The sequence below is a fragment of the Nerophis lumbriciformis genome, linkage group LG24 (assembly GCF_033978685.3).
Source record: "Nerophis lumbriciformis linkage group LG24, RoL_Nlum_v2.1, whole genome shotgun sequence".
NCBI lineage: Eukaryota > Metazoa > Chordata > Actinopteri > Syngnathiformes > Syngnathidae > Nerophis > Nerophis lumbriciformis.
In genome coordinates this window covers 12374701-12390582 of record NC_084571.2, presented here as the reverse complement: position 1 = coordinate 12390582, position 15882 = coordinate 12374701, and the positions used below count along the sequence as shown (strand labels likewise).

At 42.1% G+C, this 15882-nt stretch overlaps 1 protein-coding gene and 2 non-coding genes across 3 annotated transcripts in view; 1 reads left to right on the top strand and 2 right to left on the bottom strand.

The window, feature by feature from the left end:
- LOC133620262 (fas-binding factor 1 homolog) overlaps positions 1-15461 on the top strand; it is a 54732-nt gene extending 39271 nt beyond the window's left edge. Inside the window, exons 21-27 of the mRNA XM_061981590.1 lie at positions 5149-5271; positions 5336-5512; positions 5589-5765; positions 11285-11422; positions 11511-11601; positions 11662-11777; positions 15317-15461. Of these exons, the coding sequence (XP_061837574.1) occupies positions 5149-5271; positions 5336-5512; positions 5589-5765; positions 11285-11422; positions 11511-11601; positions 11662-11777; positions 15317-15409 (915 nt within the window). The 3' untranslated portion in view covers positions 15410-15461. The remainder of the gene's footprint in view (positions 1-5148; positions 5272-5335; positions 5513-5588; positions 5766-11284; positions 11423-11510; positions 11602-11661; positions 11778-15316) is intronic.
- A 112-nt stretch (positions 15462-15573) lies between these two features.
- Positions 15574-15643, bottom strand: LOC133620711 (small nucleolar RNA R38). The gene has a single exon (XR_009817553.1). It is a non-coding gene; the product is annotated as a small nucleolar RNA R38 (small nucleolar RNA).
- A 136-nt stretch (positions 15644-15779) lies between these two features.
- On the bottom strand, positions 15780-15846 carry LOC133620712 (small nucleolar RNA SNORD49). The gene has a single exon (XR_009817554.1). It is a non-coding gene; the product is annotated as a small nucleolar RNA SNORD49 (small nucleolar RNA).
- Between the last annotated feature and the right edge of the window lie 36 nt (positions 15847-15882).

Sequence of the window (15882 nt, the reverse complement as noted above, 5' to 3'; positions counted from 1 at the left end):
TGCACTCATGGCAATTAGCCACTGATGTGTTTATGGCCACACAAAAAGTTGGACAACTCCAACACTACACATTAAGTGTAAATTCCAGGTCGTTACACTATGACTCCTCAATCAGACATGTGCTTATTCTACAGTCGTTTATTAAGAATGTTAATTTTTGGATATCAATCATGAAATGATGTTACTAGATTACAGAATTGCTAATAGAAATATTTATTTCACAGGCATAAAGTTACAGGAATGCAAACTTCATCTCATGCAACATGTGAATGATTTATGGGGAACTGAATGTGATCTCTGAAAGGGGTACACAATCTTTCCAAAGCAGGACCCCGAACCCAGGCATAAAATACTATAGCACATAGTTGATAAAAAAAACAATATTTAAGTGGGCCAAATCACTTATATTAGAAACTAATCTCATGAAAATGACTACTGGGGCGGCATAGCTCGGTTGGTAGAGTGGCCGTGCCAGCAACTTGAGGGTTCCAGGTTCGATTCCCACTTCCGCCATCCTAGTCACTGCCGTTGTGTCCTTGGGCAAGACACTTTACCTACCTGCTCCCAGGGCCACCCACACTGGTTTAACTTACATATTGGGTTTCACTATGTAAAGCGCTTTGAGTCACTAGAGAAAAGCGCTATATAAATATAATTCACTTCACTTCACTTCACTACTGTCACTTGTTTATTAAAATAAGAAATTAAAATGTAATGTCAGGTTTGAGACACATGTGCTGTTGGTATGGCCACAGTGTGCACGCTGTATTCCTCTGAATGCTCAGGGTGTTGTTGTGTTTGTTCACACACATGAAAAATTAGAGGGAACATTGCTCGCCATTTACTCAATTTTATAACAGTTTATGGATTTAATACATGTTTTCCTCGTGAGGAACCCTGAAATATTGATAACATTTAAATAAAAACAACTCTGGGCTCCTTCACGTGGATTATAGTTGAGACATTTTACAAGCTGGCTGACAAAGTATGAGAATGTGTGAGCTGCTGCCTGCACTTCTTTACTTATATAATAATCTCATATTTGTCAAGATATTTCCAAAAAGTTTGGATTTTTGGCAGAGATATTTTTTCTGTCGTCTTCATGTCCGTCCTTCTCTGTCGCGTTGTTTGATCGTATCACGGAACATGAAACTCGCCGTGCTTCTTTAATGTGCCCACGCTTCGAGAGTTGCAGACGGAGGCTTGTCGAGCGACTCGATCGCTGCAGTAGCAAAAACAAATGCGGAGGTCAAGACACGCCCGACTCATCGTGTAAATAAAAACGTATCCCTGTCGGCGTATTATGGATACCCCCAAACAATGTTCCCTCTAATTTTCCATATGTGTGAGCAAACGCAAAAACTCATTGAGCATTCAGTGGAGCACATGTGAGCGACGTCAGACCTGTAGCACGCCTGCCCTAAACCTGACTAAATAACAAGTGCAATGTTTTATTATTGTAATCAAATGACAGCAGTCATTTCCATGAGATTATTTTCTAATATAAGTGTTTTGGCCCACTTACAATGACTATAACATATTGTTTTTCATGAGCTGTGTACTAGTATTATATGTCTGGGTGGAGTTCCTACTTTGGAAATAATGTGTACCCCTTTCAGATATCGCATTTAGTTCCCACTAAAACATTCACATGTTGCACAATGAGATGTAAACATGGGATCATGTGTACATTCCTGTAACTTTCTGTTTGTAAAATATGCCTTTATTAGTATTTCTTTAATATAATAACATCATTTCATGATTACGGTTCGGGTTCGGTGAATGCGCATATGAAACTGGTGGGGTTCGGTACCTCCAACAAGGTTAAGAACCGCTGATCTAGTCCAATGGTTGGTGCCAAAACCCCAAATATTCATACTCCAAAAACCAGGAGGGTGTGTCTGGGCAAGGATGATTTCTCCCTATTGTAGTGAGAAAAACAACTTTTAATGCAAACCAGCAATCCTAACTGTCAAACAGAGGAGGTGGTCTGCGACGCCACCTGTCTACCACATACAATACTGTCCTTTCAAGCATTCCTAAAAGACTCAGCAATTTAGCCTCCAACAAATAAGAGGACTTAGAAACATTCTGCTCACAGAAGGTGACCAGAATGCCATTTGTGCCATTTGTTTACAGCTGAATGGAATGTTGACGCTCAGGATTCCGACTATTTTGGACTGGTAGTAGTTGATCCACAGCGATCGTTCTGCCACACAATACCTCAATGCTATCTAGGGGAAATTACACTTCAGCGACAGTCGTTGGCTTTGACAGTTAGGATTGCTGGTTTGCATTAAAACTGTTTTTCTCACTACGATAGGGCACACCCTCCTGGTTTTTGGAGTATAAACATTTGGGGTTTTGGCACCAGCCGCTAGACTAGATCTGATCAACCTAAGTTTAAGACTAGATCTGACCAATCTAAGTCTATGAGCACGAACTGATGAAGAGGCGAAACGTCTTCCAAGACAAACCAAGCAGTCCAGTTGCGAATGATTGAACGCCCTGGCAATTGTAACTCGTAGTGTCCAAAAAAAAAAAAAGATTTTCGAATGAATCAACATTCATATTTGTAACGATTCTTAATCGATAAAAAAAATCTGAAAAAAACGCTTTTTTATTTTTATATTTTATCTGTCCTGCCCAGCCACTCAGACAAATCATATTGTTGATGTAGATGATCTATATCTGCTGTACAGATTTACTTTAGAAAAGAGAAGTGTTGGATCCTTCTCTTGTTGCCTTATTTGTATTTGACTTTATTAAATGTTTGACTAGAATTGTATTCAACAAAACCAGTTTTCTTTTAAGTAATATAGAAATGTTTCATAGCTCTTCATCTATTTTATGGAGGAATGTAGTCAATCAAAGAACTGACACCCAATGTTGTTAAAAAAAAGTATTGATTTTGAATCGAGAATCGATTCTGAATTGAATCGTTACCCTCAAGAATCGAATCAAATTGTGTGGTGCCCAAAGATTCACAGCCCAAGTTATTATTATTTACTTAACTAATTATTCTATTTTTTAGAACTAAATCCTTGTATCATATGTGTATTTATATATATATATATATATATATATATATATATATATATATATATATATATATTTATATATATATATATATATATATATATATGTATGTATCTACTGATGTAGTTACGTTGTAATTGATAAAAAAGACAGATACAGAAAAAACTTGAGTAAAAATGTTGGGTACTCTTTCACAAAGTGGCGGATTCAGATACAGACAGTATTTAAACTATTTCCTTATTCTCTTTTATAAGACAAGTTTATACCATCCACACCAGGGGTGCCCACACTTTTTACACAAAGTTACAGCATGCAGGGGCTATTGTGATATTTTTCATTTTCAATATTATCATGGTAAAGGTCCTGCAGGACCCAAAAGGGTTTCAGTCATTAAAGTGTTTTTTTTTTTTTTTTACTTTCAACAATTAAATATCTACAGATCAACTTCAGATCCATGCGTTGCCATAAATGTGTTTTCGTTTTATTTTTCATGGTCTTTAAAAAAAACAAAACTGTTTTTATGACAAAAACACAAAATATACAATATTTTCACCAAAACATTTTTCAAAATGGAATATTTAATGTGACGTATTTGGAGCCCTTAAAAAGGTCCATTTTTCATAACGACATTGCTTTTGTGTCATTATCATTTTTGGAACAATGACAGCTTAAAAGAGACCTGACTAAAAGTCTCAGGAGTACAAAAGGCCCAAACTCATAAAAGTGTTAAAAAAATAAGTCATATATCAATGTATATTATTTCTACTTTCAAAGCTTAAATCTCTAGATCAACTTCAGATATATCTGTCGATTATAAGTCATTATTATTTTTGGAGCAATGACAGTTTTAAAGTAAAAAAAAAAACTGCCTTTAGGCAGTTTTGTGTTATGAGTGTCAACATTGCAACATTTTCTTGTTACATTCCACCTGTTTGCTCTTTATTTCCACTTCTTATGTTTTGTTTTGTAATAGTATAGTATTTTAAAATATTACTGATCTACTTTTCTTAAACTTTGCTAAGCACTTATTTCTTGGTGACGTTTCAAGATAGCATAGTGGCTACCTTAGCGATTAGCTTGTCTGTGTAACATGTTTAGCATCGTCCTACAGTCCGTTAGTGATGTTACTTGTAAGAGATGTAGTTTGTCGTTGTTAGACTGTAAAATATATAAAAATATCGATATAAATGTACTTTAATTGATTTATGTGCCGCAATGGAGGCTTATTGGCTTAGGGGAGTGGCTCTACATTATGTATGGAGGTACAGTTAGCTGCTAGCCGCCTCTGTAAGCATGGAAAATTAAAATTGTTTACAAATATGAATATAAGACCCAGTTCCCATCAATGCCAGATCCTCTATGCCCAAACCTAGTCGTAAGTGAGGGATTAGAACTGCACATTATGTGCCTTGCGCATGCTACAAACTGGGAGCTACCAAACATATCTAGTCTCAAGTCGTACACAAGCAGTATAAAACTGGACTACAGTCGGGAAGGGATTCATATGCCCCCATTCCTGGGCGGATCTCTCCTGAGACGGAAGGTGGGGGATTTAATCATTTTGCAATGCAGTCTGCTGAAAATAATGGAAAGTGCCACTCTACATAGCAACTGACACTGTGGTCAAAGTTGGAATTGCCACAAAACACATTTTAATAGTCAACACTCTACTGCCGTCTGGCGGCTAAAGTAAATAGTGCACGTCCCAATTTGTCACGTTTCATGTGTCAGGTAAACGCGGCGAACAGGACCATTTAAAGTTAAAGTATCAATGATTGTCACACACACACTGGGTGTGGTGAAATGTGTCCTCTGCATTTGACCCATCCCCTTGTTCACCCCCTGGGAGGTGAGGGGAGCAGTGGGCAGCAGCGGTGGCCGCGCCCGGGAATCAGTTTTGGTGATTTAACCCCCAATTCCAACCCTTGATGCTGAGTGCCAAGCAGGGAGGTAATGGGTCCCATTTTATAGTCTTTGGTATGACTCGGCCAGGGTTTGAACTCACAACCTACCGATCTCAGGGTGGACACTCTAACCACTAGGCCACTGAGTAGGTCTGAATCCCCTTCATACTGTACGACGACACTGATGACGCAGTTCTTGTTTCAGGAGCGCTGGAAGGTGACCGCGGAGCAGGCCAAGGTGGAATCCTCCCTAAAAAGCCTGGAGGATGAGCGACGGTCCCTGACGATGCAGATGAACATGGAGCGAGAGGAGCTGGAGAGAGCCAAGGTGAGGCTCGTTCAAGGACAACAGAAGCTGGAGATTTGAAGCCCCGCCGCTCCTTCCTTACCAGAGCGCGTTACTGGAGGAGCAGAAGTCGGTGATGCAGCAGTGTGCAGACGAGAGAAGGAAACTGGCCGCCGAGTGGAACGTCTTCCATGCCCAGGAGAAACAGAGGCGAGAGAGGGCCGAGCAAGACGTCAGCACGCTGCTGGACAGGAGGGAAGGCTCCATCATGAGTCTGGCACAGGTGAGCTCAGACAGTTTCTCAGCGAATCCACTCTGTTTAAAACCCAGACTGAATAGAACCGCGGTGGCGCCCGCAGGAGCAAGCTGATTTGAAGCTGCGGAGCGGCGATCTGAAACAAAGGGAGGCGACGGTGGCTCAGGAAAGAGAAGCTCTGGAACAACTCCGAGCGGAACTGGATCGGGAAAAGGAAAGGATAAGCAGCACCGCTCTGAGGCTGAAGAGTCGAGCACAGGAGGTGGATTCCTTCAGCAAGGTAACTCATGAAATAGCACTACTTTGTTCAATGTTCTTGGGTGCACAAGTTGGCAGTAGAAAGGACTACTTAGACTTAGACTTTAATGATCCACAAGGGAAATTGTTCCTTGTGGACTAGATATCAAGCAATGTTTGTTTTTTTGCAAAGCCGATACTGATTATTAGTAACCTGACTCTAGCCAAGATCCTTGTAGTTCGCTGAGCTCCACACAAGGATCTGGGCTCAAAGGCATTGCAAACTCATTCAAGATAGTAAAAAATAATGAACCAATCAGGATCGCCGGGCAGGATTTTATAGATGTGACGTAGCGCCGAAGCGTCTGTTTGATTCAAACAACAGCGAGGAGTTGTGTGCTGACATTGATTCTGCATATTTTCTTTGCGCAACCGACATCGATCGTCTACTGACATTGCTGCGTTGTTTCAGTAAAAGTTCTCGCTCTGTCGTTATCCAATGTGTCCACTATTCTGTTTTGGATTTCCCAGCGTCACTCTCATCAGCGTCACGGGTTGATTTCCATGTGAGTGGTTGAAATAGCCGGAGGCGGGGCACGATGGCGAGCGCCTGGTGGCCGGGCCTGTCCCCATGGGGCCCGGCCAGGCACAACCCGAAGAGGCAACGTGGGTCCCCCCTCCAATGAGCTCACCACCCATAGCAGGGGCCATAGAGGTCGGGTGCAGTGTGAGCTGGGCGGAAGCCAAAGGCAGGGCACTTGGCGGTCCGATCCTCGGCTTCAGAAGCTAGCTCTTGGGACGTGGAACATCACCTCGCTGGGGGGGAAGGAGCCTGAGCTAGTGCGCGAGGTTGAGAAGTTCCGGCTAGATATAGTCGGACTCCCTTCGACGCACAGCAAGGGCTCTGGAACCAGTTCTCTCGAGAGGGGCTGGACTCTCTTCCACTCTGGCGTTGCCGGCATTGAGAGGCGACGGGCTGGGGTGGCAATTCTTGTTGCCCCCCCGGCTCAGAGCCTGTACGTTGGAGTTCAACCCGGTGGACGAGAGGGTAGCTTCCCTCCGCCTTCGGGTGGGGGGATGGGTCCTGACTGTGGTTTGCGCTTACGCGCCAAACGGCAGCTCAGAGTACCCACCCTTTTTGGATTCGCTCGAGGGAGTACTTGAGAGTGCTCCCCCGGGTGATTCCCTCGTTCTACTGGGAGGCTTCAGCGACAGTGAAACCTGGAGATGCGTGATTGGGAAGAATGGCCCCCCGGATCTGAACCCGAGTGGTGTTTTGTTATTGGACTTTTGTGCCCGTCACAGATTGTCCATAATAAACACCATGTTCAAACATAAGGGTCTCCATATGTGCACTTGGCACCAGGACACCCTAGGCCGCAGTTCCATGATCGACTTTGTAGTTGTGTCATCGGATTTGCGGCCTCATGTTTTGGACACTCGGGTGAAGAGAGGGGCGGAGCTTTCTATCGATCACCACCTGGTGGTGAGTTGGCTGCGATGGTGGGGGAGGATGCCGGACAGACCTGGCAGGCCCAAACGCATTGTGAGGGTTTGCTGGGAATGCCTTGCTGAGTCTCCTGTCAGAGAGTTTCAATTCCCACCTCCGGAAGAACTTTGAAATGTCACAAGGGAGGTGCTGGACATTGAGTCCGAGTGGACCATGTTCCGCGCCTCTATTGTCGAGGCAGCTGATTGGAGCTGTGGCCGCAAGGTAGTTGGTGCCTGTCGTGGCGGTAAACCTAGAATCCGTTGGTGGACACCAGCGGTGAGGGATGCCGTCAAGCTGAAGAAGGAGTCCTATCGGGTTCTTTTGGCTCATAGGACTCCTGAGGCAGCGGACAGGTACCGACAGGCCAAGCGGTGTGCGGCTTCAGCGGTTGCGGAGGCAAAAACTCGGACATGGGAGGAGTTCGGGGAAGCCATGGAAAACAACTTCCGGACGGCTTCGAAGCGATTCTGGACCACCATCCGCCGCCTCAGGAAGGGGAAGCAGTGCACTATCAACACCGTGTATGGTGAGGATGGTGTTCTGCTGACCTCGACTGCGGATGTTGTGGATCGGTGGAGAGAATACTTCGAAGACCTCCTCAATCCCACCAACACGTCTTCCTATGAGGAAGCAGTGCCTGGGGAATCTGTGGTGGGCATTTATCGGCCGATAATATCGACAGGCCGATATTATCGGACATCCCTAATTTTTCTACATCACGACAACTCACCATCTATTCCATTTTATAACACTTTATGGGTTTAATACATTGTAAGGTTTCTGAAATGTTGCCAACATTTCAATAAAAACTATTCTGGGCTCCTTCACATAGATTATAGTTGGTACATTTTCCAAGCTGGCTGACATAATTTCTTCCTGGATCTTGCAGAAAGTATGAGAACGTGTGAGCTGCTGCTCTTAACTTATATAATTATCGCCTATTTGTCATGCATCTCTGCCGTGTTGGGATTTGATTGAATCACGGAACATGAAACTGGCAGCGCTCCTTTAATTAACCCACGCTCCAAGTATTAGGGGACAGAGGATTGTGGCGCAGTGGAAGAATGGCCGTGCGCGACCCGAGTGTCCCTGGTTCCTGAGCAAGACACTTCACCCTTGCTCCTGATGGGTGCTGGTTAGCGCCTTGCATGGCAGCTCCCTCCATCAGTGTGTGAATGTGTGTGTGAATGGGTAAATGTGGAAGTAGTGTCAAAGCGCTTTGAGTACCTTGAAGGTAGAAAAGCGCTATACAAGTACAACCCATTTATCATTATCATCTCTGCAGTAGTAAAAAACAAAAAAACCTACTCGGAAAGAAGGACAACACCTGGATTTCCCGGCAAGAATTTAAAGTTTTGGTAAGCAGAAACAGGGGTTGGTGCATGTGCCCCACAACACGAAGATCCTGGGGTTTGAGCCCCGCTTGGGGTCTTTCTGTGTGGAGTTTGCATGTTCTCCCCATGACTGTGCGGCACCTCCAAAGACATGCACCTGGGGATAGGTGGATTGGCAACACTAAATTGGCCCAAGTGTGTGAATGTGAGTGTGAATGTTGACTGTCTATCTGTGTTGGCCCTGCGATGAGGAAGCGACTTGTCCCCTCCTTCCGCCCGAATGCAGATTGGAATCTGATCTTTTCAAATGTGACTTAAATCTAAACGCAATGCGACACGAATGTGAATTTTCCGTCAGCTTTGAGCGAGCTACGTCACTTGTGCGCGCCGGGAAAGACAGAGTCGCCAGCCAGAGTGGATATTTCATCACTACATCCGGTTTCGGTGAGCAAAGTCTTTTTAAGACGACCAAATTTTCGGTGCATCACTCGTCAATAGTGCACAAATAGTAGGCTGTATATAATATATCTATATATATTTTGATTCAGAAGAAATAGCCATTGTTGAAAGACCGGAATTGACACTTTGGCACATTTGTTTACATGTGAGTTGAAAAAAAATCTCACTTAGATTCACGCTTATGTCCTTGACAGCCATAAAAACATTACAACCCTCCCAAATATATTACATATACATTTATTCATAAATTATATTACTTTCACGTAAAAAAAACAATTTTTTTGGGTGTTGCGACTTCCTCCTGGTCAGCTTCCTTTGTCTTCACTTTATTGAAGTGTGCATGCAAGTGACGTCGAGGCCACATTGGGGTCACATGCAAGTTTACACTGGAGTCTAATAAAAAACACATTTACTTGCAGTGTAGACAGACAGTCAGAAAAGAAAAAAAAAAGAAAATTTGGGCCACTTTGGCCTGCAGTGGAAACGTTGTCTTTTTGTCCCCTACACGATCTAGAAACAATGTTACACTATAGTAAATAGACACAGGTCAAACACTAGCACCAAACGGAAAATCCCTGTTCCCCTTTAGACCGTCTTTAGGCTCATTGATTGGCGCTGACGTTTCTTGCTAAAGTTATTGGCCGTTCTAGTTGTGAAGTGAATTGAAGTGAATTATATTTATATAGCGCTTTTCTCTAGTGACTCAAAGCGATTTACATAGTGAAACCCAATATCTAAGTTACATTTAAACCAGTGTGGGTGGCACTGGGAGCAAGTGGGTAAAGTGTCTTGCCCAAGGACAAAACAGCAGTGACTAGGATGGCGGAGGCGGGAATCGAACCTGCAACCCCCAAGTTGCTGGTACGGCCGCTCTACCAACCGAGCTATACCGCACCACTTGTTATCACTCAAGGAGTCTGTGTTTATAATATGCTACTTTTAACATGTTTTGCCTGGGTCGTGTCTTTATTTTAACAGCAGAGGTTTCATTTGCATTAACATTTAGATACAGACTTGTAAAGAACATTATGTCATGGATATCTAGATTTTTCAATCATTTCTACAACTCTTATTTTTTTGTGATAGAGTGATTGGAGCACATACTTGTTGGTCACAAATAACATTCATGAAGTTTGGTTCTTTTATGAATTTATTATGGGCCTACTGAAAATGTGACCAGATCTGCTGGGTCAAAAGTATACATACAGCAATGTTAATATTTGGTTACATGTCCCTTGGCAAGTTTCACTGTAATAAGGCACTTTTGGTAGCCATCCACAAGCTTCTGGCAAGCTTCTGGTTGAATTTTTGGGTATTGTGGCCAAACAGCTCAATTTTCATCTGAATGGACAAAGATAAAACCTTCTGGAGGAAAGTTCTGTGGTCAGATGAAACAAAAATTGAGCTGTTTGGCCACAATACCCAGCAATATGTTTGGAGAAGAAAGGGTGAGGCCTTTAATCCCAGAAACACAATTCATACCGCATGGTAGTGGTATTATTATGCTCTGGGCCTGTTTTGCTGCCAATGGAACTGGTGCTTTACAGAGAGTAAATGGGACAATGCAAAAGGAGGATTACCTCCAAATTCTTCAGGACAACCTAAAATCATCAGCCCGGAGGTTGGGTCTTGGGTGCAGTTGGGTGTTCCAACAGAACAATGACCCCAAACACATGTCAAAAGTGGTAAAGGAATGGCTAAATCAGGCTAGAATTAAGGTTTTAGAATGGCCTTCCCAAAGTCCTGACCTAAATGTGTGGACAATGCTGAAGAAACAAGTCCATGTAAGAAAAGCAACAAATTTAGCTGAACTGCACCAATTTTGTCAAGAGGAGTGGTCAAAAATTCAAGCAGAAGCTTGCCAGAAGCTTGTGGATGGCTACCAAAAGCGCCTTATTGCAGTGAAACTTGCCAAGGGACATGTAACCAAATATTAACATTGCTGTATGTATACTTTTGACTCAGCAGATTTGCTCACATTTTCAGTAGACCCATAATAAATTCATAAAAGAACCAAACTTCATGAATGTTTTTTGTGAAAAACAAGTATGTGCTCCAATCACTCTATCACAAAAAAATAAGAGTTGTAGAAATGATTGGAAACTCAAGACAGCCATGACATTATGTTCTTTACAAGTGTATGTAAACTTTTGACCACGACTGTATCTGTCCTAGTGCGTTAGTTAGCTTCTGTGTTGCATCAACTTTAATGTAAATACCAACATCCTGAATGATCCATTTGCATAGTCCTGCCAACAAACCCCTTGTGGTCTGCAGATGGCAGCAGAGAAGTATGAGGAAGGTGAGCAGGCCTTGCAGGAAGCCAAGCGTGTGGAGGCGGAGCACCAGGCAAGGCTAAGAAACATCCATTCCCAGATCGAGAAGCTGAGGCAGCTTGAACAGCGCACTATTCAGGTGTTGGATAAAAAATGTCCTCTTTGAAAATAAATCAACCTGTTTATAGTCGCTGTGCTCGTTTAAGCAACAATCACCTCAATTGTAGGAGCGACTACGGTTTCATCAGCCGCAAATCAGTGAGAAGGTTCAACCCAAACTACCCTCTGGAACACAAAGCAATCCGACTGTTTTAACAGGTAACATCAACGTTTAGTGTGGATTTCAAGTATTCCTTGACTTGTTGTATTTATCTGGAGACTCAGGTTCAGTGATGCCAGAAACCAATCTGGCACCAACACTGAAGACCACTAAGTCATTGCCCGATCCTCAGTCTCTGGCACGCCTGGCGATATGGAAGTACAACGAAATAAAGGTAAGCGACAATAACATCAAGTAGTGCGGACAAGTCACTGTGATAAGACTGCTTCCTGGGGGTGTTTGCAACTTTTCCAATGTTTTAGTCGTTATATCCCGCCCTCTTACAGCTGTCAGCACGTAATGACACAAACTACGCCCGTTAGTAACACTCGCATTATATTTGTGCTGTTAGCTAATGAGAGCATTTTGGCTAGTGTTGTATATTTGTTGGTCGTGCGATGGGTGATGAGCCAAGAAGACGCCAACGAGGAATCGTCGAACAAAAAGCACTATTTGTTTCAGCGAGACTCAGAGAGACTATGGCTCGGATTACTCTTCTGCTGTCTTCTTGGACAACTGTACTTAAATACCTCTTACACAAAGACCCTTATTTTTTGTAGTTATAGCCTTGGAGTCGGTCAGTCTGGCCAGTCAATCTTTCCTTGACATTATTCCTATGATCAGTTTGAGTCGGGTGACCTCCGACCCCTATCCTCTACTCCTACCTGTGGGGGCTTCCTACCAGATGTTGCTAATGTTTTTATTATCACTCCTGAACTCCAAACATGCATTCCTGTTGGATTACAATTTCCTGGGGGCAAGGGCCACCACTCTCTGGAGAGTTTGTGATGGACATGTGCACCTTTGAAGTTATCTAAAAGCATATTTCCTTAGTAGAATAATCCTCTAAAAGATTCTGTGATAAATACAAACGCATGCCAGCTCACAATCATACAAGTAAATGGTACATGATATATTTCACCTCACTAGCTAAAGTTAGCGACTATTGAACGTATATTTTGTCATAACAACATAACTTAAAATTGTTAGTTGCTTTTCTGTGCGCACACTAGGGCTGGGCGATAAAACGGTATCAGTATATATCACGAAACTTGTAATTGATATCAATAAAAAATGCGTACGATAAATAGTTTCCGTCTTCGTCGGAAGAAAGCGGAAGTATGGAAGCAAGGTTGGTTGCATGGACAGAGGCACTCGCTCTCTGGTAACCGAGCAACGCAGGAAGTCCCCATATAGCTGCCTGGGCTGTTCCTGTATTTTATTCTTCAATTGAGGACCTCCAGAATCAGCATGTCCCCAGCCATTTGTGTCAAGTTGAAATTACGTCTGAAAACTTTTGACAATTTGACTTCATGTCCGTTCCGACTCGCCGCCAATTATGACGTTTCAAAGTGCCTGTGAAGTTTGGTTGTTTGGCGCTTGATTCTTTGCATGGAGTGAGAAGAGAAAGTGAAAATGGAGAAATTGTGGATACAAGAGAAAAAGTCACCTGGACAGTATGGCACTTTGGGGGATTTTTTCAGGGACCAATGTGGTCTGTAAACGATGCAAGGCGCTCAGCTCCACCAAGACCGCTAATACCACCGTAGCCACGTTCACCCTTTAGAGCACAGCTGTAACTTAACCTGTAGAACATAGTTAAAGTTAAAGTACCCATGATTGTCTCACACACGCTAGGTGTGGCAAAATTATTATCTGCATTTGACCCATCACCCTAGATCACCCCCTGGGAGGTGAGGGGAGCAGTGAGCAGCAGCCGCACCCGGGAATCATTTTTGATGATTTAACCCCCAAAGCCAACCCTTTATGAGTGTCAAGCAGGGAGGTAATGGGTCCCATTTTTATAGTTCTTCTCAGATTTCTTTGTTTCCGTTTTCACACACTATTAAGCATTTCTTACATATTCCTTATTTTTGCACCTTCATTTTAAGAGCTTTTTAAGTGTTCAATGTGATTTTATATTTTTTTATACATTGTTTTCCATGCTTGTGTTGACATTTACTTTCCTCTGTGCCTCGATATCTGAGGGGATTCTAATCAGAGGAAGGTTACATATACTATAACAATGTTTACATTTAATGGATTTTTCTCCTGTTCCTTATTTTCGACAAAAAATATCAATCAATATTGACCGATGTACACTTATAATGTGAAACAGTTTATATCGCCCAGCCCTAGTGCACAAGCCTGAATGCCAGAAATATTCCTCGGGCTGACGAGCAATTTGTATTGATTAGTGATGGGGTCAGACGATACTGAGGCATCGCTGCCTTGCGAAACACCAAGAGTGACGCAGTGTCCCTTTTAAGAAAAAGACCATGTGACCGATACAGCTGCTGTGTCATTTCACTATGAGGCAACAAACTTGTGTATCGGGAAGCACATTTTTGGGCTCTCAAGTGAGTTTGTACTAAATGAAGTCAGGAGAGTGATGTGCCGTTTTTTTTGTCACCACCGATGTACTAGGAACTAAAAATAAATCCAAAATGGGGGATCATTTTGATCTCACAGTGCAAAGTTAGGTGAACTGTCTTCTCCTGCTTACCATTGGCTCATTGACCAGAGTTGCATGTTTCATATTCCTTTCTGCACAACAATAATTATATTTGCCTGTCAAATATGGCGACTTTTAAATCTAGCACAGTAGGTCTCACTTATTTCACAAAGTACCACCTCAAGAAGAAAAAAAAAAACTTTGCCCTCAAAGAATCATCAATGATCGACATGAAAATACAGTAGTATAATAGGCCCAAGTATTCATCAAAACAAGACAGGTTTAATTTACGAAGCAAAATCAATATTTTTGGACACAGTCGCTTTACACCAGGGGTGTCAAACGTACGGCCCCCGAACAGGTTTTATCCGGCCTGCAGGATATTTGCTAAGTATACAAATGAGCGGAAATTTTTGAATGAAAGAAACCGTTCTATATGTGTCCACTAGATGTCGCAACAGCAATTATTTGTATCTTTGTAGATGCTACATATGTAAAAATAAACCACGTTAGTGCACCACTTGAGGAAAATGAGCAAACTACCTAATTAACATCCTGTGATTTGATTGATATTTTTTAATCTTGATAGATTGAAAAATGACACCAATGAGTTGACTCTTGACACATGATTATCAAAATGTATTCAGAAAGTATAAAAAACGTCAAATAAAGGTAAAATATTAATATCCGCAACATGCAAGTGTAAACAATACCCCAACATTAGGATTTGTACATTTTCAGGAGTGCTATTTTTAAACAAAGAAAACAATCTGAAGTTGTCTTTATTTTTAAGTTATTGTGCTGTGGTTTCACCTGTCTAGTCCACTTGCGAGTAGATTTTTCTCAATGTGGCCCCCGATTTAAAATGAGTTTGACACCCCTGCTTTACACAATTTGAATATAGTATAATAAACTGTCTTTAGATCAAGCGTACCACTATTGATACACGCACCAGTTCGAGAATCACTTCTCGTAGATTATGAAATACCAAAACTGTGCTAGTGAGTGTGCCATATGCTCACTGAAGCATTAATGTTTACAATTAGTAATTGTGAGACATATACATTTAAAATGTGTGATGTTACATTGTTTGGTCAAAAAGTTGCAAATTTCAAATACCGGTACTAAGAATTTAACAGTCAACATTGGATGTTGACTCAATACAATAATAAATAAGTGTAAACATCAAATTAAAAAGGTAATGTTATAACAGCATCTTCATATTTTCCTGGCTGAAGTGTGGTTTCTCCTGCACACAGGAACAGCACTACTTGCAAGAGCAGCAGATCTTCCTCAACAACTTGAAGAAAAAGCCTTACGGACACAAGTCACATTGGACACCAGCAGTATGAATTCAAGTTTTTTTATTATCATTTTTAAATAAACCTCAATGTCGCTCCAAAATGTTTTTTTTTTTACTCTTGAGGTTGCTCCGCCCAAATCAAGTGTCACCTATAAAAAGGACACAAAACAGGACATTTTACAAACAAGTCAGCAAGTTACATTTAATGTCATGCCAAGCCTCAGGTTACCATGACTCAACATTGAAGTTCAGACAGGGATAACTTTTATCATCACCGGCTTGATGAACATGCACGTTTTCACAGTATTTACCTGTCCACTGATGATCCTCTAGCAGCAGTTTGTAGCTGCTAAACACAAACATCACTTTGTCAGCTCCAGTTTATTGTACACAACTCAAAAAAAACATCTTTGACTAGTTCTCAGACCAGCTTTTAACCATCGCCAGTTATCGCATCAGACGGCACTTCCAGTTATCATCATTGAAATAAGAAGAAAGTAGGACATAGAAGTACTTTCATAC